Source organism: Prunus dulcis, chromosome 3 (assembly GCF_902201215.1).
Source record: "Prunus dulcis chromosome 3, ALMONDv2, whole genome shotgun sequence".
NCBI lineage: Eukaryota > Viridiplantae > Streptophyta > Magnoliopsida > Rosales > Rosaceae > Prunus > Prunus dulcis.
The window spans coordinates 22,832,524-22,853,306 of NC_047652.1; the positions used below are offsets into that span (position 1 = coordinate 22,832,524).

The 20,783-nt window shown below is 38.2% G+C and overlaps 6 protein-coding genes across 8 annotated transcripts; 3 read left to right on the forward strand and 3 right to left on the reverse strand.

Moving 5' to 3' along the window:
- Positions 1–405: 405 nt before the first annotated feature.
- On the forward strand, positions 406–2,555 carry LOC117622955 (bidirectional sugar transporter SWEET6a-like). Its single transcript, XM_034353776.1, has 6 exons — positions 406–515; positions 723–759; positions 1,403–1,619; positions 1,720–1,881; positions 1,981–2,100; positions 2,198–2,555. The coding sequence occupies exons 1-6, from the start codon at positions 473–475 to the stop codon at positions 2,354–2,356; spliced, it is 738 nt and encodes a 245-aa protein (XP_034209667.1). The 5' UTR covers positions 406–472; the 3' UTR covers positions 2,357–2,555.
- A 298-nt stretch (positions 2,556–2,853) lies between these two features.
- Positions 2,854–6,225, forward strand: LOC117621206 (peptidyl-prolyl cis-trans isomerase CYP38, chloroplastic). The gene is made up of 7 exons (XM_034351550.1): positions 2,854–3,401; positions 3,677–3,967; positions 4,062–4,261; positions 4,907–5,142; positions 5,332–5,474; positions 5,622–5,693; positions 5,786–6,225. Exons 1-7 carry the CDS (start codon positions 3,234–3,236, stop codon positions 6,011–6,013), a joined length of 1,338 nt encoding a protein of 445 aa, XP_034207441.1. The 5' UTR covers positions 2,854–3,233; the 3' UTR covers positions 6,014–6,225.
- Positions 6,226–6,355: 130 nt separating this feature from the next.
- LOC117621207 (serine/threonine-protein kinase STY13) lies at positions 6,356–11,118 on the reverse strand. Its single transcript, XM_034351553.1, has 6 exons — positions 10,561–11,118; positions 8,853–8,974; positions 8,324–8,520; positions 7,969–8,143; positions 7,074–7,208; positions 6,356–6,908 (listed from the first exon to the last, which is right to left on the reverse strand). The coding sequence occupies exons 1-6, from the start codon at positions 10,847–10,849 to the stop codon at positions 6,702–6,704; spliced, it is 1,125 nt and encodes a 374-aa protein (XP_034207444.1). The 5' UTR covers positions 10,850–11,118; the 3' UTR covers positions 6,356–6,701.
- A 1,219-nt stretch (positions 11,119–12,337) lies between these two features.
- On the reverse strand, positions 12,338–16,639 carry LOC117621494 (deoxynucleoside triphosphate triphosphohydrolase SAMHD1 homolog). Of its 2 annotated transcripts, XM_034352011.1 has the most exons (20): positions 16,501–16,639; positions 16,237–16,381; positions 15,956–15,993; positions 15,848–15,870; positions 15,534–15,640; positions 15,390–15,441; positions 15,232–15,316; positions 14,951–15,041; positions 14,818–14,856; positions 14,638–14,705; positions 14,459–14,521; positions 14,286–14,341; positions 14,133–14,206; positions 13,911–14,003; positions 13,720–13,821; positions 13,542–13,622; positions 13,360–13,448; positions 13,222–13,237; positions 12,895–13,005; positions 12,338–12,793 (listed from the first exon to the last, which is right to left on the reverse strand). In XM_034352011.1, the coding sequence occupies exons 2-20, from the start codon at positions 16,354–16,356 to the stop codon at positions 12,686–12,688; spliced, it is 1,416 nt and encodes a 471-aa protein (XP_034207902.1). In that variant the 5' UTR covers positions 16,357–16,381; positions 16,501–16,639; the 3' UTR covers positions 12,338–12,685. The 2 variants fall into 2 exon arrangements, with proteins under 2 accessions (XP_034207902.1, XP_034207903.1); XM_034352012.1 differs by lacking the exons at positions 15,848–15,870; positions 16,501–16,639 and having other exon boundaries at positions 16,237–16,305.
- A 559-nt stretch (positions 16,640–17,198) lies between these two features.
- On the forward strand, positions 17,199–18,539 carry LOC117622251 (photosystem I assembly factor PSA3, chloroplastic). Its single transcript, XM_034352854.1, has 3 exons — positions 17,199–17,619; positions 17,735–17,899; positions 18,042–18,539. Exons 1-3 carry the CDS (start codon positions 17,209–17,211, stop codon positions 18,360–18,362), a joined length of 897 nt encoding a protein of 298 aa, XP_034208745.1. The 5' UTR covers positions 17,199–17,208; the 3' UTR covers positions 18,363–18,539.
- A 258-nt stretch (positions 18,540–18,797) lies between these two features.
- On the reverse strand, positions 18,798–20,601 carry LOC117621467 (uncharacterized protein At4g28440-like). Of its 2 annotated transcripts, none has more exons than XM_034351964.1 (3): positions 20,515–20,601; positions 19,756–19,990; positions 18,798–19,376 (listed from the first exon to the last, which is right to left on the reverse strand). In XM_034351964.1, the coding sequence occupies exons 2-3, from the start codon at positions 19,976–19,978 to the stop codon at positions 19,144–19,146; spliced, it is 456 nt and encodes a 151-aa protein (XP_034207855.1). In that variant the 5' UTR covers positions 19,979–19,990; positions 20,515–20,601; the 3' UTR covers positions 18,798–19,143. The 2 variants fall into 2 exon arrangements, with proteins under 2 accessions (XP_034207855.1, XP_034207854.1); XM_034351963.1 differs by having other exon boundaries at positions 19,756–19,995; positions 20,515–20,593.
- Between the last annotated feature and the right edge of the window lie 182 nt (positions 20,602–20,783).

A 20,783-nucleotide genomic window follows, 5' to 3' on the forward strand; every position in this document is an offset into this window, starting at 1 on the left:
ATTCCGTATCTGTCGTAACCACCTCAAAAGGGTCGGGATTCCATGAAACTCATGCACGCCCCGCGCTTTGCTTGTACCCCAAACAATCTAATAGAAGGCTGTGATCTAATCAGAAACAAGAAATGAGAGTCCACGTAACGCATCAGATCATCATGATCATGATCATCAGTCAGGAGATAGATACATGAATGGATAGAATCCAATTCATCAACAACTAATTCATTTATGAAACGAAAATCCAGGATAATGTCAGATACATGAATTAAATCCAAAAAAAGATAAATATTTAATTTTGGATATTAATCCAATTTAAAAAGTTTTTGAATTCCTAGCAGCCTACGCCAGAGCTGCTACATAAATATCAGCCGTCAGATTCACGAAATCTCACACTCTCTCACTCTCTCACTCTCGTTCTCGTTCTGGTTCTAAATTCTCTCTGCAAATTCGAAGAAGCAAGCAAGTCGACGCAAAGATGGTGACCGCCGATGCAGCTCGAAACGTCGTCGGTATCATTGGTACGTGGTTCCTTCCCCTTGCTCTCTCTGTAGCTATATTTATATACGCGGAAGATTTCTCTTTCTCTCTGCAACAAATTCAAATGCTACTGATTTCTGCTTTTTGTTCTTTGTGAATGGTACTGGAATTTCGTTTGTATAAAGGAAACAGATGATGATTTGAGTGTTCTGATTTTGTGTTTGTTTGGCTAATTTGATTTTCTGCAGGCAATGTCATCTCCTTTGGCCTTTTCCTCTCCCCAGTGTAACCTCTCTCTCTCTGTGTGGATCTGATGGTTTTCTTGTTCAAGTTTTTGATTGTAGAGAAGATTATAGCATATTTGATGTTCTTCATACGTACATTGCACCGCTTAGCTTACCTCCTTCTACTGTGATTCAGTATTGTTACATTGATTAATCGTGAATCTACAAGATATTTAACGTGTTCTGTTTTCCAAAACTTGAAAGAAAAAAAAGAAAGAGATCGAAACATGAGATTTTTCTTAGTTGTGGAAGGAACCATTGAACCATTCATTTATTACCTTATAATGCAAAACATACCTTGAACTAATTAAGAGCAAAATAGGGAATATTCATGATTTGGCATGGGAAAAAAATAATGGAATCATGGTTTTGGACTGTATGCGTTTTCTATTTGCAAGTAATCTGTAATTGTGTGGATCAATTATCCAATTATAGAATTTAGAGTTGTACAAGATTCTTCATGGTTCCAATTAACTTCAGGGGGTTGATTTTTTCTTTTTTGCGTTTTCATGTATGCCTTGTGGTGCAGTACATTAGTTTTTTTCTTTCTAATTTCTAAATTAAAGACCTGTTCCACGGATTGTTCTTTTTCTCACTGACTCTATCAAGGATAAATTGAGATATTGAATTTTTTTGGAATGCAGTCCAACATTTTACAGAATCATTAAGAAAAAGACGGTGGAAGAATTCAAGCCGGATCCTTACATTGCAACAGTGTTGAACTGCTTGTTCTGGTGTTTGTATGGCATGCCATTTGTTCACCCAGACAGCCTTCTTGTGGTCACCATTAACGGAGTTGGGCTTGTTCTGGAGCTCGCATATCTTGCTGTCTTCTTCATTTATGCTCAGAGTAAAGGCAGGGTAAGTTACATTACAAGGCTAGGAGCCAAGGGTGTTTTATAATTTATTCGTGAGGCAGAGTACATATAACTAATGTGCTTTTTGTTCTTGAATTTTGCAGAAGAAGGTAGCTTTTGGGCTTGCCTTTGATGTTGTTCTCTTTGTCGCCATTGCCGTAATATCGCTTACAGCATTGCACGGCACAAAGAAGAGGTCTCTGATGGTCGGCATTGTCTGTGATATTTTCAATATCATAATGTACGGTTCTCCTCTTACAATCATGGTAAGCAACACCTTGTAATTCCAGTCCATAAAGTTTTAACTTTTCTCTCTAGCTAGTAATAATAAAAAGTTACGCAATATTTTTTTTTTGGTTTGACAGGCAAAGGTTATCAAAACCAAGAGTGTGAAATACATGCCATTTTACCTCTCATTGACCAACTTCCTAAATGGTTGCTGCTGGACAGCTTATGCTCTCATCAAATTTGACATATACATGCTGGTAATTATAATTAACTTGAGTTCTCTGATTAATTCGTTTTATTTGTTCTTGATTTAACTTATGGTGCTTAATTACTTTGTGTCTTTATGTCATGCAGGTCAGCAATGGTCTTGGTGCAGTTTCTGGTGCTATTCAACTCATACTTTATGCAGCGTACTGCAAGTCAACTCCAAAAGACGACGATGACTTTGCTGGAAAGCCTACTACTGAAGTGCAGCTCTCGAATACAAATGCAGCTGCTGCTGCTAGTGTCTGATAATTACTCTGCATCTGCACATGAACTTCCTAGTTTTAACCTCTCAGCTCCTTAATTAGGTTAATTTTGATAGGGAAAAGGCAAGTTCTTTCTTTCTTTTTGGGATTAATTTTCTGGTTTGGAATTGTAAATATAAATTTTTGTTGAGCGGCTGCGCCAAGTAACTGAAGCACTGCATTGACAATTATTTGTTTGTGGTTTAGTGACGATTTCATGGTGAATTCAGTGACCATTCATGCTTTTGCAAATGTCTCAATGTGCACCAACTTTTTCAGTCCTCATTGTTTTTATATTTTTTCAAGTAATTATGTTGGTTGACCAGAAAAAAGAGAATAATTTTGTTGAAAATAGATAGAGGGACGCTATTGCTACATGTGGAAGAAAAAAAAAAAACCAGCCCGTGACCCAAAAAACAAAACCAATCCATTTTTGTCAAGGCCGCAAAGGTGAGCCCTAAACTAGCCATAAACTGTGGAAGTGGGCAACCTCAGCCTGACCCAAATCTAAACAAACTTGGCATTGCTTTCATCTGGGTCCAGACCCAAGCGATTGGAAACAAAATGAAAAGGGGTCAAAGAAATCCATGTGTTTATGAAAAATCAAAGTTCAGATTCCAATCCATGAATTGCAAATCTTATCCAGAACTTGAGGACTGAGGATGATGATGACCCAATGCCCATGTGCCAGGCTGCCACAAATCTCCCATTATGAGTGAAAATGAGCAACAAGTAGAGCAGTGTGCAAGACCAACCCCAACTTACCAATCACCTTATCTACTTTCCTCCCTCTCTCTCTCTCTTCGGTCTTTTACACAAAAACAGGCTGATGTTACTTGTCGTGTGGATGCTAACTAGTACTGAAAAAAGTTTAAAGTCCAATGGCAGCCATTCTCTCCTGCCACCACTCTGCTTCTCCAGCTAACCCCTCCAAATTCATCAGTCACAGCATACCCACAAACCGTACTCGCTTCTCAATTTCCCATAAACAATTTGGAACCCGCAGTTCTTCCCCACTTCCTATTAAATGCCAGATCCAGAACAGACAGGTGCCCTTTTCTTTTCTGGTTCTGTTTTTGTGCAAATTTTGATTCTTTACATGTTCTTTCTTTGTTTCATTGGCATTCTTGTTCAGCATTTAGTAGAATACTAGAATGTATAGACTGTTCAGAATATAGGGTACTTAAGTTCATGACATGTGTGTAGTTTGTAGTGGATGCTAAGTAGGCCAAGTAAACTTGAAGTTCTTTCAGAAAGATATGATCTTTTGTTGCAAAAGTTGATTGTAGATAGGACCCACTGAGGTTTTCACTTGTTTCAGCAGAAAGGGAAGTCATTTTCCATAAAGGAGTGTGCGATATCTATAGCTTTGGCCGTTGGATTAGTAACAGGAGTTCCTGCATTGGAATGGTCTAGCAATGCCTACGCGGCTAACCCAGTGTTGCCTGATCTTTCTGTACTGATCTCTGGACCCCCAATAAAGGACCCGGGGGCTTTGTTGAGATATGCTCTGCCTATCAATAATAAAGCTATCAGGGAAGTACAAAAACCACTTGAAGATATTACAGAGAGTCTGAAGGTAGCCGGAGTCAAAGCACTCGATTCTGTTGAGAGGGTAATTCATCAAACCATTTCTATTCTTTGTGTTCATTCTGTTAGTATCTAAGGAATTTCAATAGATGGTAACTGAGACTTGAGTTTGGATATAGAATTTGAGGCAGGCATCTCGAGCGCTGAAGCAGGGAAAGGCTTTAATTGTATCTGGATTAGCTGAATCGAAGAAGGACCATGGAGTTGAATTGCTCGGAAAGCTGGAAGCTGGAATGGATGAACTCCAACAGATTGTGGAGGATAGAAATAGAGACGGAGTAGCAGAAAAACAGAAGGAGCTACTTCAATATGTTGGGGGGTGAGTATGGCAGAAACATTACTTTGTGGCATAATGAAGAATGGCTTTTTAATTTTGTTGAGCAAAAAAAAAAAAAAAAAAAATACACCTCTCATGAAATACCTGAATGGCTGTAAGAAGCTCAGTGTGAAAATAAGATAGAAAGTAGGAACTTGTGTATGTGTGTCTTTAACCATGCAATACTTGATTATGTCTTGTTACCATATCTTACTTATTAAAAATGTCATAGAGGATTTAGGAATTCGTGCATGTTCAGTGTCTAATTATTTTTATCTGCTGCCATTTTCTTGTATTCAGAGTTTCCTCACAGAGGTCTTGAATTACCAAATGTATGTTTTCTGTCTCAAATAAGCTGCAAAGAGGCTGTTATAAGACTTTTGGTGTTTATGAGAGGACATTACTACTGATGACTAAATGTTAATGAGACGAGTGATAGAAAGAACATTAGTAAACTAAGACTTAAACATCTGGTATTGTTTGAGTGAACTATTAGAAAAACACCACCTATGCTCTAATGTTGAGTAGAGCTAGAGCTCAAAAGGCATTGAAGTGTGTGAGGATTGTTAGTTATAACATGTGTATCCTCATATACGCCCTTGTCATTGACTGCAGCTGAGATCTTCCTGGGGCATTGGGTTTCTGCAGTGTTGAAGAGGATATGGTGGATGGATTCCCGTATGAAGTGCCTGAAGAATACCAAAGCATGCCTCTATTGAAGGGAAGAGCAACTGTGGATATGAAGGTCAAGGTTAAGGATAATCCTAGCCTTACTGATTGTGTCTTCCGTATTGTTCTTGATGGTTACAATGCTCCAGTAACTGCTGGGAACTTTGTAGACTTGGTGGAAAGACACTTTTATGATGGCATGGAAATCCAAAGAGGTAACACCTCATACTAAATATCCAGTCTTTTCTTTTATTAATATTTTTGGAATTATTGCTAATCTAGAAAGGAATAAATTAAGTTCTTGAGCTACCTCATTGAGAGATCTTGAGTGGTTCATCCGACCTCTAAACTTTAAATTTTACTTCTCAGCGATGTTTAAAGATCCCCTTGCTTTTTGCTTGCAGCGGATGGTTTTGTTGTACAAACTGGTGATCCTGAAGGACCAGCAGAGGGTTTCATAGATCCAAGTACAGAGAAAACCAGGACAATACCATTAGAAATCACGGTGGAGGGAGAGAAATTACCTTTTTATGGATCAACTTTGGAAGTAAGCTTCTCCTGCCTCTGTCCCTCTATGTTTGTGTGTGTTAACTCATTCTGATATAATACTTGTGTTAAATGTTTCCTAGTCATTGTTGTACCCGTATTTGCTTAAATTGTTATGACATTGATTATGAAATTGGTATTTGGACAGGAGCTTGGACTATACAAGGCTCAAACAAAGCTGCCCTTTAATGCATTTGGAACAATGGCTATGGCCAGAGATGTAAGATCAATGTTTCTGTTCTCTAGAGATCCATTTGAAGCTAACCAGAGATGGCACTTTTGATTTAAATGATTTTCAATTTTTGTTGACAGGAATTTGAGAACAATTCTGCATCCAGCCAGATTTTTTGGCTACTGAAGGAAAGTGAACTAACTCCCAGTAATTCCAATATATTAGATGGTCGTTATGCAGTGTTTGGATATGTAACACAAAATGAGGACTTTTTGGCAGATCTCAAGGTTGGTGATGTGATAGAGTCAATCCAAGTAGTCTCTGGGCTGGAAAATCTAGCCAATCCAAGCTACAAGATTGCTGGCTAGAGAGACCATCATCCCATATAAGGTTTTATTAGCCAATTTGAGCAAATTTATTTGAGGCACCACGTTTGAGTATGTAATTTAATTCCAGGATTCGGCGACCACCATGTCATTTTGAGAGAATTGTAGCATTTGGTTGGAGATTGTGTTCTTTTTAAGACTATCACTGAAACCAAGTTCACATTGATTCATATTATAAACACCACATTGTTTTATCCGCTTGGTATTTTAACTTGTAGCAAAAACAGTTTTCTTAATAACTTTGGTCCTGTCCTGTATCTTTTATGCCTGGGGAAATTTATATCACAGAAATGGTTGTACCAAGAAATTTTCAATATCGCCACATTAAGTCACTAAAACCTACCAACTTAGCGTCATGGGCCGCTAAGTCATATCGATTCATCTATCCAAACTCGTCTCATGAACTGATATTCAGCAATTCAGCTTGTAAATTTCATGGGTTTTTATGAAATAGGTGATGAACTTGGCAAAAAGAAAGAAACTCTCTACAAATCTGTAGTCCAACAAAGTAACAGATACTGCTGAGCTCCTCTTTAGACAACAGCCTCCACGGTTTTGTATTCACTTTGACTCTTCTTAATTTTCAACCCATTCAATTCGGTAAAATACAAATTGAATTTGCAGAACCATCGTATTCCCTCTCTCTATTGCCTGAAAAGGAGCAAAATTTTCATGGTCCTCGGTACCTGCGGAAACAGAAACAGCCCTGAGGCTGATCCCCAGGGATCATACCTCCACCTTTAGATGTGTCAATAGCCTCCAACATGGCCACCACCTCATCCATCTCCGGCCGCTTGTCAGGGTTTGCATCCCAACATCGCTTCATTACATTTGCAAGAGAGCTTGGGCAACAACGAGGCATCTCAGGCCTCAGATTCTGTAGTTTCATATAAGTTTGATTTCTCTTTTAGCTAACTTTGACAATGAATGATATCCAATTATATTAAGAGCAGTTATGTGTAGATGATTATTTCTTTAAGGCCAAGTTTTCACACAATCATGTATCTCATGGATTATAAGATATCTTAAGGATTTTATCTACCTGGCGGACAACGGCTGATGTCACTTCCGAGAAGCTAAGATCAGGATACGGCATGTCACAGCAGTATATTTCCCACAAGCAGATACCAAAACTGTACACATCACATTTCCTGTTATATGGATTGCCATTGAGAACCTGTTCCATCCCAAGTCATTTCGATAAGTCAGATACAGAAATATTGAGAAAAATAGAAGGAAGCCGTTTCTACAATATTATCTTATGATTGCAAAGAAACTCATTGATCATAAACAGATGTCCAAGAGCTGAAACAAGCAGCATCAGTCTAAGTAACTCATTAATATGAAGAAGCAGCTATTAAATGGACAAAAGATGCAGTGAGCAAATTCCTTGCCCCCATTATATTGGTGTCATGTAATGGTTTGCTGTCCATCACGGCACAGCCAAATAGTGGGAACAGCACTAAGGTATGTTATGGCACTCCGGCTCCATCTGCAGTTTTGGAAATATTTGAGGCAAAGATCATGACATAGAGGTGTGTGTCTCTCCCTATAAGGAACTTACAAGACCGTGACATTATTTGGAATGAAATTTCTATTTTGAGAACATAACTTCCACCACACAAATATTTTTTTCTCCTTATTTACTGATGTCACCTACCGAAGCAGAGTTTCTATCAGGAATGAATTTGTCAGGATACACAAAGCATATGCAAATGCACTCATATACGGCATAATAACAACAACAAAATCTAGAGAGAGAAAGCTCATCCTTTATAGGATAAATCCTTGCACGTGTCAGTTAAAACAAAATTGAGCAAGGTAAGCAACACGACACTCTTCTATTATTAACTAACAGAGAGAATTCTGAAGCTTGAAGAATTCATACAAAAGAGATGCATTCGAGAGAGAGTTCATTACAGAATCAAAGGGTATACCTCTGGAGCCATGTAACCAAGGGTTCCAGTCTCGCCAGTCATGTCATTAGGATTTGAAGCCTCAACACGAGCAACCCCAAAGTCCGCTATCTTTACTGTTCGTGTCTTGTCTAGAAGCATGTTTTCCGTTTTAACATCTCTGTGAACAATCTTCTTCGAATGAAGATAGCACAAACTACAAAAATACAAAGAATGGCAGTTTAATCCTCACGTTATAAAAAAAATAAACATGTTCAAAGAACAAGTTCAATCTAATACTTAACATGTATATGTACGCTTGGAACTAGAAAAATCTAAGATATATCAAAAGATCTGAAGAACAAAATAAAATACAGATGGGGTGTGGGAATATGACCCTCGTGCAAGATCTAGTGCCAGTTGGACAACTAGTTTGAATGCAAGCTTCTTTCTGCGGTTCTTTATGAGGTAAGATTTCAGTGCGCCACCAGGACAATATTCGACAACAACACAACAAACGTTACTTGGCATGCCAACTTGGCCATTATCTGTTTGTATGTGTAGCTCTGATGTTCCCATTGTAGCCCCTATAAACTGAAAAGAAAGAGTTGGTATGAGTAAGCTAAACCACGTTGACGCAGGCATCCCAATTCATATAACAATAATAATCTTATTGAAGAAAATTTGCAGGTGCCCGGCACAATCTTTGGCGGGGCAAAGAAAAAAGCGACATTCCACTTGAGAACCGACATCCACTTTAAAGTTAATTTTATTTCAACATTGCGTCAGCTATCTTGTATTTATGTTGGATATTAACACGACAGTGCATTCTCTTGATACATAGGTCTAACCAAGAGGTTAAGAGTATTAGACTTGTGCTTTCAATGTAACATGAAAGCTCACAACATTCCAGTGTGAAATGTTACCTTGGTCACATTAGGGTGGTCAAGCTTATGCCAGACATCAACTTCTTGAGTAAAAGCTGCTCTTAGAGAAGCTATTTCAGCGTCTGATCTATGTCCCTCTTCTCCCCAATCTAGAAGTTTAACTGAATATTGAAAAAGGAAGGAAAGTAACGAGTTAACAAAAAGAAAGTTCTATGGTTCAGGTTAGATTACAAACACAAATAAACAAGAGTTCTCTACACCCTAAAACAATCACGCAGATAACAGAAATAAAATGCATAACATCGAACTTAATGAGACAATTATCATATAACGTATCTGGCATTGATCCGAATCTAATTATTGCTTTCAACATAGATCAATTTGGACTATTAAGTTCTGTTTTTAGCTTGAACTAATTTGCATGAGATTTTTATGAATGTTAAAATGAAAAGTCATATGGAAGCTTAGCAGCTAGCCAGTATTGAGTCAATTTTTTCTACACATTTGCTTTAAAATCTCAAGCTGTTGTTGTTACCAAGTGAGAAGTAAAAATACTGCATATCTATAATAAATTAAAACAAAAAGGGTTTATTTTTTATTTTTTCTTTCTTTATAGAAAAACTGCATTTGTTACTGCTAACTACCACAGCTGTCCCAATCCGTGAATCACGGACATTGTGATGCTAGATCTGTAAGGCTTTATCACAAGCACTCTATGTAGCTAATCAAAGTCAGGAATATTAAGAAAAAGAAGAGGAAATAAAAAAAAATATAAAAAATATTTGGAAGCCTTCAAGAAATCCCTCACTTCAACTTCATACCTAAGAAACATTGGAGAATATTGGTAGAGATTTGAGGAACTAGCAGAAGTAAAAGTAGAAGGTCCCTTCACCACTAAGTTGCACAGAAGCCTGAAACTCGTATGACACCATCGAGACAGAGCCTAAAGGAGCGATTTCTTGTGATACCTACTAAAACACTGTGCAAGGACTTTTATTTCATTTACGAACCAAAAACCAATGGGATTTCTTATTCCTTACCCAACTACAGTAAATACTTCAAAAAGCTAGTTAAACATTGTTAGAAATTTCAATCGCCCTCAAACCCAAAAGTTTCAATCTTCTCCATCATTCATGTCAAAATTATAATTAAAACAATCCTACCTTAGCCAAACACCTCGAAAATGTTATATTTTTCTGCAATTCTAGTGCAAACCAATGTTCAAAAATCGCTAGGCAGTAGGCGGGGGCCTAGCGCCTAGAGGAGTAATCAGGGCCTAGGCGAGGGGTCGTCAAGGCCTGGTGGTGGTGGTCGACTCGTGTGAGAGAGAGAGAGAGAGAGAGAGAGAGAGAGAGAGAAGAGAGAGAGAGAGAGAGAGAGAAGGAGGCAACAGACCGCCTAGGCGCCGCCTAAGGGTAAACCGTGGCGGTGTCCTCCCGCCTAGCGCCGATTTTTCGAACACAGGTGCAAACCAATACAAATGTCATAATCTTCTTCCTAAACATAGAAAGCCTCATAAGTCATGGCAATGCCATTGAGGACAGGACAGCTGAAGAAGAAGTCTGGAACATGCATGTTAACACGCGTGTATCAACAAAAGGATGAGTTTTTCCAAGGAAAGAAGGAATTTTGTGACATCGGTATTAGTTTTCATCACATGGGCACCCTCAAGAGTAAGAACCCCAAACAAAATGTCAAAGACCCCAAAACAAATTCCATAAGACAGAGCGAGCAAAAAGTCCAATACCAGCAACGTCTTGGCCATCATAAATGCCACGGTGAACAGTACCAAAAGAGCCTCGAGCTATGGCACCCTTGACGGTGAGTTTGGAGGGATCAATCTCCCAGTCTTGCCTTGTGGCAGCAGTCTGCCTTGATGCTGCTTCTTCCTCTTCCTCTTCCTCTTCCTCTCTCGTCTTGTTCTTCTCCATAGTCCATGCTCTGTTCAGGTGCCTCTGGAGCTGCTCGTCCAAACTCTTCAGATCTATCTGATCCGCTCTCACATACCCACCGCCACTCTCACTCTTCTCCTTCATTTTCACTCTTTATTTTCAAATACTGACGCAACCTTTTGGCGTCAAAGTGAGGAAAGGGCAAGCCAAGGAGCAAAGCTCTCTGCTTGTGCTCGCTATTAATGTTGAGGATGAACTCAGAAGGAAGGACTATAAATGGTGTCACCAAAATCAAGCAGTAGTTCTACTCCGTTTCTCTCACTATCATCCATGTGGGCACATGGATTTTGCCTGAAGACGACGTGTGTTTCTGATCTCTCTCTCTCTCTCTCTCTCTCTCTCTCTCTCTCTATTATTTATGATTTTATGGAAAAGAGAAAGAAGCAGGAGGACTCTCTGTTGCAGTCAACATACCTTTTACTTCCCTTAATATTTTATTTACTTCTAATGCTTGTACCTCCAATATAATACATTATTTACCACACCCGCTTATAAAAATGTGATTTTTATTGTGATCTATCCTTTTCAGGAACCTGCCATTATCTTTGTTAGTTTATCTGAAAACTAACTAATCATTTGGACTATACTTTCTTCCCAAAAAAAAAAAAAAAATTCATTTGGATTATACTAGGATACATTCATTTATGTATTTTAAACACAATTCATGAGGTTAAAAAACAAAAGTGATTTTACCTTCTGATAAGAGTTTTCTAAAATCATACCACCCCAGCATGCAGTGAAACATTCTGTGACGATCTTATCCTCAGTTGAACATTAACTTGGTCAAGTATTTTTTTTTGTTCATGATAGGGTGAGCCAATGATAGAAAGACATGTAATAGGCACATGGTTGCATTAATGCCACCATGCATGCAGCCATCTGTTCAATGTCAGCAAAAAATATTCAATCTCCCCAGCAACTAATTCTTTATTCTGTTTCTCTATTTATACAGAAAGGGTATAGTGCGTGGGTGTGGCCAAAGTCCTTGAAATATTACCTCCCAAATTTGTAAGGGTTGGCCAAAGATTTTATGATAAAAAAAATGGAGTGTGGTTGGCGTGGAAGAAAAGAGAACTTGGGTCGTGTGGTCAAGGGCTGTCCATGTAATGTCTTTGCTAATTTGGGTATGTTCGGTTTCATGATTGGAAGACGTATATGGAAGAAAGAGGGGCACTTTGGCTCCTTTTCTGTACACCAATAGTGGCTCTGTGGTCAAACTTAGAATGTGTGTTCTTTGCACGATTCAGATTCAAGCACACATTGTGCGGCTTCTGTTCAAGCAGAAGTAGCAAGTTTTACCAGCTGAAAATACTTTTTACTTTGCTCAGTAAAAAGGAAAACGGTAATTCAGAGTTACCTTCCCCATGATTTAGTAAAAAGAGAGCTGGATAAGTTGCTGTTGAACAAAACATCAACATGCCCGTGAAGCCTTCTCTTTTTGACTTAAATTGGGTTAGGCATCAAAAGCAGAGGCCATTACTGGTATTGAGAGTCAAGGGGTTCACGGGCGAGAGGGGTTCATAGATCAGAGAAAGTGCCCGTGATTCTAGCAGCCTGCCTGTCAAAGGGTCCTTCCCAAAAGTCCAGATTTATTTATCTCTACGGATAAATATATCTGTATCTGTGATATAAAATGTCAGAACCATAAGATAAAAAGTTTACAAGGTACATTTCATGCCGACATGAACACATTTGAACAAAAGAGCATGAACTACACCTAACACCTTATAGAAGCATTACAGAGTTCAAAAGCCGTTCCACTAGTTATATTTTTCGAATATAATTTGAGGGAGTATACTAAATCGTGCCTTGTGGTAATCCCAGTTGAGAATGGCCATATACCTATACAAAAAATATATCCAACTTGATTGACAAAAGTTACTCTCATAATTCCAACTTAATAGATAACGGGGCCTTCTTTCATGATAAGATACGACGTTTCTTTTTCTCTGGTGTTGCGTGTACTTGTGCCTTGACCCCATATGTTTTTAACTGAAAGTTTTCAAAAGCCTCAGAAATTGCTCCAACCTGTACATTTGCGTTGAAGAATATGAATATGTTTAGTCCGAGACAAGAAAGGTGAAGATAAAAACAGTGATCACACTCTGGTAAAATTTTATTTGACAGACCAGCTCAGGCTTTTTGGAGTACACCCTCACTAACATATCTTGATATGATGTAGGCAGCAAGTGACTAATGTGGTCCTCACGTATAGTGAATTTCTCCTCACTGTCATAATCCTGAATAGACACATCAAACTTGTCTAATTGACACAAACAAGACTAACCATATATAAAACAATTCTTTGACCCCAAAAAAAAAAAAATATAACCCTAAATATATATATATTGCTTCATAAAACAATTAGAATTTTGGATCATCCTGACTCAGTATAGATGTATCCATATAAAAGGTTAGATACTTTAAAAAAGTAGTACATAGGTTAAGTGACGAACCTGGAAAAAGTTGATACTGGAAAAGATACATGCATAAACAAGAGAGAGAGAGTGAGAAAAAAAAATTGTCATTTGATGCTTAATAATGGTTGCACCAAAATGTAGAACAAAAGCTTGCTAAAAGACATCCCCAATTACCTTTCAAGAGGACTATGTCTCCCACGAGTCAAATCAATCCTGACGTTGCAAACAGCAACATCCTCCTCTTTCAATGTCACTCCACTTTTCTGTGAAATAAGTAATATGGCATTAGTAGTGAGACAATGTTTAGCAGTGAAGCAACAAAACACCGAAATGGAAAGGACTGGCTGGATCGTAACCTGAGAACAAACAATATCTTGAGCGGTGACATTTTTGAAATTTTCCATTTTATCCTTGGGTACAGCATACTCATTGCAGAACTGCCATCAAACATTATCAAACCACAAAAGAGATCCATAAGTTACCTTCTATGATTTTTCATTGAGTCCAGAAAGGGAGTGAGCATCAAAAACTTACCTGATAAAGATTTCTCCTCCTAATCCGCAGGATTAAGTCCCTAGCTTCCTTTAGTTCTTCATTTGGAGCTGTCTCAATAGTTCTAATAATGGTGTCATCTAACTACATTTAAATAATTTCAAGCATAGCATTCTAAGAATCAGGGAGTCAACTGAAAGTGAAACCAAATTTGGAAAATTGATTCTCAAAACCTTCCAGTATTGAGAGGGATCCTCAATGTGAGAGGCAATGTCTAGATAATCGTTTGCTTTCACCAGGGCATCAACCACCATAAGCTCTATGGCCTACAAAAGTTATTCACTTCAGATAAAATCATTTTCAAAGTCTAACAAGTCAGTAAAACTGGGAAATAGAGAAAAACGTTATGAAAATGAAAAAAAACTGGGATGCTCTATAAAAAATCTGTTCTATACCTTTACTTTTGGATGTGTATAAACTGTTCGATACAAATCAGCTCGAGTAGCAAATAACTTGTGGACAGTGAGATCTAGACAATAGAAAACCATTAGCAGCAGAAAGCAAAAATCAAATACTAATCTGATAAATGAATTTGTCAAGATACTGACAATCTTTGGCACGATAGCAGATCTCATCATCCATAACCCGCATTGTCTCCATTAATCTGATAGAGGGGTAAAACATATGATGCTAGAAGAGATCATTCATGTATCCTTTTAAAAAAGGAAACTATGAGAGGCACCAATAACTAATGAAGTCAACTTTTACATCAGATAAAAACCTTTGAAACTCAAAGTTACATCCCAGCCCACAAGCGCGGCAGTCACGGACAATATAATCAAACCTGTTAATGATTAACATCTCATAACATTAGATTCCAGTATGAAAGTTACATAACAAGCATTAAAATGAAGTACAAATGAGTAATAACACAGCAGAAAATCTTGAAGTGTCACATACTTGTCCACATCAATTCCATTACGGCCATTTGCAACAATTTCATACAGAAAACGCTTCTCCCTTGAGCTCTACTTATAATTTAAAAGAAAGGAAAAGGTAACGTCAAATATAATGACAAGAAAAAGAAAAAGTTCTAAAATGAACAGATGCGATACTAATGCTTGTTTTTAAGCATCTTACTCTTGGCATTGCAAATTCAGAGCTGGCCAGTATCATCTCCTGCAAAAAACAAAAATCAACCATGGAAACAGTATCATCTCCGGTCATAAGTAAAGTATCATTAATAGTTCCTCTCAAGGAATAAACTACTAACCTCAACTCTTTTAATCATCTCACGGTCAATATCAATATGATGCTGATTAACAATGTGGTCAACCATCTTCACTGACATATCCTCATGAGACCTAGAAAGTTCATATATGAGATAAAACATACATAGAATTTGCACAAAACCAAGGAGAAGAAAACTTCTAACGCATAGGCTCCAACTAAAGGTTCTCTCTCTCCTAATATTTTTTGTGATAGGAAACAAAAACTGACACAGAAGGCATTCCCCCATATAAAAGGATAGTTAACAAAAGATGAAAAACATACCAATGGAAACCATTCCGTACTTGGGGAAGAAACTCGCGTTCAAACAAGTGACTGAAAGGCCCATGGCCAACATCATGCAAAAGTCCTACAATTTCAATGAATAAAAGTACTCAGACGACTCAACAAAGGGGAAGTATGTTACAAACAACTATAATCACCTGCAATTTTTACGGTCTGGAGATCAAAGCGGTCAATATCAAGGTCCGAGCCCTGTAAGGAGGCAAGTATATATAAGAACATTTCAAAAGAAAATTGCATTATATGTAATGACCAGTACTAAATGACAGACAACAGCGTTATACCTGATAATTTTTTAGCTTCTGAACAGCTTCACCAGCAAGCCAATAGACACCAAGCGAATGCTCGAATCTGGAATGTACTCCCCCTGGATAAACCATGTGCGTGACGCCTGAAACATGTTAAAAGCTTGGCAAGTAAGCAAACAGCAAGCTCAACATGATGACATACAAACTTCAATTACACAACAAAGCCAACACTCTGTTTTTGATAGGAGTACAAATACAATAAATCATATCCTAATTTTTTTAAAAATAACTGAAGCCTTGTTCACAACACATGGATATTGGGTATAATGTTACAAAGGGCATAAACTTACCCAGTTGTTTGAGTTCACGAAGCCTGTAGAAACTCAAAATCAAATCATTAATTACATAGCAAACAGCAACAGTTACTGATACACATTTAATGTACAAACTCAATTTACCTCTGAAACTCCTCGGTATCGATGAACTTCACAGAGAGCTGCAACAACAACAAAAAGACATTTAATAATTTTCCATTCAATTTCATTAATTTCAAAACTTTAATAACAATGCCATAATCTTCAAAATTACTCATTTCCTATTTACAGATTCAAAAACCCATTATCTAAATATATATATATATATATATATATAATTTTGAATCACAAAAGCAAAATATATATTCCAAACTCGCACGCCTCAACACAATGGGGGCATCAAAAGCGAAAATGGAGAAGAGTACCGGATCAAGGTAAATGTTGCCATGGACATTATCGTGGACGTGCTTGGAGATTCTGACGTCGTGGGAGGAACCGAGACTGTATATCGGCGACAAAACGCCGTCGTTGTTGTAAGCACCCATGCTTAGTGGAACTGATGGTTTCGCACTTCACACAGACACAAAGAAAGCGGCACGGAAACAGAGAAATAAGGTCAGTTCCAGATATAGAGGGGCGCATAATGAAACGTACATACATATTTATTAAGATTAAGTTGAGATAATTACAGTTTAAAGTTGAACTCCGAGAAATTAGGGTGGGATATAGAAAGACAAAAAAGAGAAGGTAACGGAAGGATACAAAAAGGAGTTTCGGAGGTGGGGGTGAAGTGGTGCCGCCAAATTCAGAGTTTCTTTATCAACGTGGGAAGAGGAATGTTTTTAACATTTAATTTTTTTAATTTTTTAATTTTGACTCTAGGGCAGGGCTCGTTTCGTTGCAAGCGAAACGCTGCGTTCTGGATCTATAAATCTCCGGATGAAAAAATGATGGGCCTTTGCTTGGTTCCAGCCCCTTTTTCAGAGTGGCGGCCACATTCGACATGAAAAAGCATGGGCCTCTTTTCTTTGTTGATACAATAGTTATTGGAAAAATGGAGAATAGAACTTAAAGCTTCGAATGCAAAGATAAATTTTCTTTAACCACTTCCATGTATTAAAAGGATGAACCTTTTGTGGGAAGTAGAATGTTTTGTCCTTAATATTTAATTTTAAAATTTGACTCTAGGACTCGTTTCGTTGCAAGCGGAACTCAAAACGGTGCTTTTAGGGTCTATAAATCTATGGGCTTTGACATGAAAAAGGATGTGCTTTTCCGTGGGCCTGGCCCATATATTTGATTGGGCTACATTCAAGTTGCGGATAAGATAACATATATAAATGAGAGGCCAATCAGTGACCAACGAGATTAACTTCCATTGCTGCAGACACACAGCCATGGTCGGTGTGTCATCCACTTCGCCTTCTCTCAAAGCCAACTTCAACCCCCAAAGCTTCACCGCCACAAGCCATCTCTGCAACTCTACCTGCAAACCCGCTTCAACTTCTCTGCTATACCTTGGTCAAATTTATGGCGACACCACGAGACCCAACAGGTCCAAAATGCCAAACTCAAATGGGTTCTTCTCTGTTAAAGCTTACATGGATAATCCAAACTCCATCTCCAGCTTCGCCAGCAAGGTCATTGGCTCTCTCCCTGTTGTTGGGTTAATAGCAAGAATTCTGAGCGATGAAGGTGGCCTTGGTGGAGACATTATTGATTTTGCAGAGTTTCGAAGGCGGGTGGGGAAGAAGTGTACAACTTCTGATTCCCGAGCTTTTTATGAATTTCAAGATCGACGTGGCCGGGTATTGATTTTTGTTCACTCTAATCAAATGCTTATCTTTAATTTTGTGTCTTTGTGTGTGTATAAAATTCTATTAAAATATGAGATTTGAGTTGGATTTTTTTTTTTTTGGGTAGGCAGGGGATCCTCTGTATGTTCTACTATGCTGCTGGGTAGCAGCCATTGGTGCTGGTCTTCTGAAATCTGAGGAGATTTTAGAAGGGGCGGCGAGGCTGCGGGTTTCGAATGATATCGAATTTGAAGAGCAGAATTTCATTTCCTTGATCAACGAGGCAAAAGAGGTTGGTTGGTTGTTTACCCTCTCGAGTATCTTCTTGTTCAAGTGTAAAATTGAAGATGTATGCTTGATGCTGCTAAACGTGTGTGGCTTGGCCTGAAGTTTTTATTCAGGGTTCTGAGTGAAACTGATGTATGAAAATGCAGAGAAGGGCAAAACTAAAAGCTGCTACCCCAATTATCCCATTGGAGATTCGAATCGAGAAGGCTCTTGAAGGGATCTACCTCTGCTGCTTTGGGAAGGACCCTATAGAAGAAGAAGACGAGAGACTTCTAAATGTCATGCTTAAGGCTGTTTATCCATCCATTGAGCAGTCTGAGATACAACGGATTGTCAAGGACAAGGCACAGAAAGTAGCTGAAGGCTGTGATGAAGGCAGTGTTCGAGAGCCGAAACCCCTATCAAAAGAAGCTGTTACAATGCAAATGAAGGACCTCCAATTCCTTCAACAAAATAGAGATACTTGAAGTTCTTGTCCTCACTTGTAAGAAAATTCATGACTGAGAAATTCACAGGAGAACTGCACAAACTGGAAAACTGTACCGAGAACTTGTGCTATGCATGTATCTAGCAAGCTTGATTGGTACTTTGGTGGTAACAGATTATGCTAATGAGATACAACAAAGAGTTCTCTTTTTTATCAATTCTCCCTTGCTCGAGGATTTACCGATTTTGTTTCGAATTTTGAACCGTAGTGCATGAATTTTGCGAATCAACTGAACTAGAGAGCCTTTCTCTTAGGCCCTCTGCTTTGATTCCAAGCCGAGAAAAGAAATGACATATAGCTTCCAACTTATTAATTGAGGATTAACCATCCAAACAACACCATACTTCGAAAAATAAGGTGGACAAGTGGGGATAGAAGAGAAATTACTCCAACAACAAAAAAAACATAGGGCAGAAACTCCACTTGCATATAACCATATGATATCTCATAACAGTAACAGTTCATGGGGTAACACAAATTTAAAAAACCAAGCAAGTTCCTTTTACACTATTTGACTGGAGTTACCAGCTGTGCAGCAGGCCAGAGTTAAGATGGTAAAACCAGCGGCCTCCCCTTGTACGACTAGACTCCGATAGAAACAGCTTCAAGATGTCTGCTAAACAAAAAATCTTCTTAGGCATCGATTGCACGGATCAAGAAAAACTACATATCAATGTGCCACCACATTAACCAAAAATCCATATCTTTACTGATTGAAATATGATCCAAGAATTGCAGGGATGTGTATGCACTAGGGAAGGTCACTTTTCGACAACACTAATCACTTCACGAGCACCAGCATTAGCCAGTTCATTAACATCAATCAGTTCATATTCTACCATCGACAAGTTGTTCTCTTCCTTAACAGCGAAGCTAGCTGGTTCGGTTACTTCAACTCGACCCCACTTGTCCACAGCAAGTCTCATAGAACCCTTGAACATGTCTATTTTTGCATTACGCAGAATCACTGTAGCGCCAGTCGTCATCAAATCAACTGTCCATAAGAAAGTTCAAGACAGTGTAAGATAAAAACTCATCTTATATCTTTGCAACCAAGTATCAACAATTTATTCAGCAGTACTGTTCCTCAAGGACTCCCCTTGAAATAGCTACCGCAATTCTTGGTACAAAAAGAGTAAAACAAACAACAGTTGTTTGTTTGAGTTTAAGCAAGTAAACATGAGTTGTGAGGTAGAGCATTAAAATGCAGGAAAAAGGAGAGAGGAAAAGAATTAATTAACAAGCAAGTAACTTGGAAAGAAGACTTGTGTAGAAAATTATGTATGCATGATGCATGATAATAATGTAACAGAAAAAAGCAAACCGTGGAAAATCAAGACAAGATAAAGATCAATGGCTAATAAAAGCACTACCTTGGTCATTTCTGGCAGTAAAAATGATGGTTCCGGTTTCATCACCAACCAAGCATTCAGCAATCCTCATCTGACGAACTTGGATCCCGTCAGGTCGGGCCTTCTGCAATACCATCTTCGAACTAACAACCTTTACAACCAGGGTGTGTCCCTTGGTGTCTGGTTTCAGCTGATCAACCTTTTTGAAAACGGGTTTCCTCTTTGCTGGTTTTGTTTCCTCCATTTATAACAAGCTCTAAGCTACCCAACACAGAGAAACACATCAACTGTCTTCCCAGATCGCACTCAAAATGCAAAATACAAAATGAGATGTACCATTTTGATACAAATGCCAACTGCTTTCCCAAATGCAATCGTACATTGATGGACAAAACAGTATCAAACAAACCTCAAAAGACACTCTAACAAGATAAAACGTCATGAATCTAGTACTTCAAGTTAGCCACATTTGCCACGAGAAACTTCCATAAAACTTAAGAAAACAAAATGAACCCGATAATCGCAACGAATTCAAGCAGTCGCAATTTTAATACAGATGCAATGTAACAACTATCTTTGTTTCTTTTTATTTTCAAATTATAACATTTGTCACACTGTCATTTAGAATGTAGACCGTGATGAATGACGATGAACACAGCAGAAACTAATAGAAGTGAGAAGCTAAAAAAGGAAAGCTAATAACTTTTTATTTTCTTCTGAAAGACAATATCTGATCCTTGAAACAACTAGTCAGAATCCTGAATAAGAAATGTTCTTTACCTTCCTTATACTTTCAGCCGTTTCCAGGTAAACAAAAGAGGATTGAATGAAAATTAAGAAGCAAATGCAGAAAGGATTGAGTCTTGAGATTTACCGTTTAGAGAGAGAGAGAGAGAGAGAGAGGTGAATTTAGTTTTGGTTTTGGCTCTTTTTTTCCTTGTGTTGTTTTTACACTAGTGAGATGGTATGTGGTGGTGGTATTTGGTGACCGTCGAAATCGCCTTTTGAAACGAAAGCTTACTGGACGAATGGCCGTTTGATCTTCCACA

Bases quoted from the DNA above. Each gene is read 5' to 3' on its own strand.
- LOC117621207 (XM_034351553.1), bottom strand. From the start codon at position 10,849: ATGAAGGAGAAGAGTGAGAGTGGCGGTGGGTATGTGAGAGCGGATCAG. The intron at 8,521-8,852 runs GTAACATTTCAC...CTTTCTTTTCAG, and splicing joins ACCACCCTAATGTGACCAAG to TTTATAGGGGCTACAATGGG. The intron at 7,209-7,968 runs GTATACCCTTTG...GGGATGGAACAG, and splicing joins TTGGTTACATGGCTCCAGAG to GTTCTCAATGGCAATCCATA.
- LOC117622251 (XM_034352854.1), top strand. From the start codon at position 17,209: ATGGTCGGTGTGTCATCCACTTCGCCTTCTCTCAAAGCCAACTTCAAC. The intron at 17,620-17,734 runs GTATTGATTTTT...TTTTTTGGGTAG, and splicing joins TTCAAGATCGACGTGGCCGG to GCAGGGGATCCTCTGTATGT. The intron at 17,900-18,041 runs GTTGGTTGGTTG...ATGAAAATGCAG, and splicing joins TGATCAACGAGGCAAAAGAG to AGAAGGGCAAAACTAAAAGC.
- LOC117621206 (XM_034351550.1), top strand. From the start codon at position 3,234: ATGGCAGCCATTCTCTCCTGCCACCACTCTGCTTCTCCAGCTAACCCC. The intron at 5,475-5,621 runs GTAAGCTTCTCC...GTATTTGGACAG, and splicing joins TTTATGGATCAACTTTGGAA to GAGCTTGGACTATACAAGGC. The intron at 5,694-5,785 runs GTAAGATCAATG...TTTTGTTGACAG, and splicing joins CAATGGCTATGGCCAGAGAT to GAATTTGAGAACAATTCTGC.
- LOC117622955 (XM_034353776.1), top strand. From the start codon at position 473: ATGGTGACCGCCGATGCAGCTCGAAACGTCGTCGGTATCATTG. The intron at 1,620-1,719 runs GTAAGTTACATT...TGAATTTTGCAG, and splicing joins ATGCTCAGAGTAAAGGCAGG to AAGAAGGTAGCTTTTGGGCT. The intron at 2,101-2,197 runs GTAATTATAATT...TATGTCATGCAG, and splicing joins AATTTGACATATACATGCTG to GTCAGCAATGGTCTTGGTGC.
- LOC117621467 (XM_034351964.1), bottom strand. From the start codon at position 19,978: ATGGAGGAAACAAAACCAGCAAAGAGGAAACCCGTTTTCAAAAAGGTT. The intron at 19,377-19,755 runs GTAGTGCTTTTA...TCTTATGGACAG, and splicing joins TACTGCCAGAAATGACCAAG to TTGATTTGATGACGACTGGC.
- LOC117621494 (XM_034352011.1), bottom strand. From the start codon at position 16,356: ATGGGTGCTTACAACAACGACGGCGTTTTGTCGCCGATATACAGTCTC. The intron at 15,317-15,389 runs GTGATTATAGTT...TTGAAATTGTAG, and splicing joins CCAGACCGTAAAAATTGCAG to GACTTTTGCATGATGTTGGC. The intron at 13,623-13,719 runs GTAAGTTTTTGA...GTTTGATGGCAG, and splicing joins GGAGGAGAAATCTTTATCAG to TTCTGCAATGAGTATGCTGT.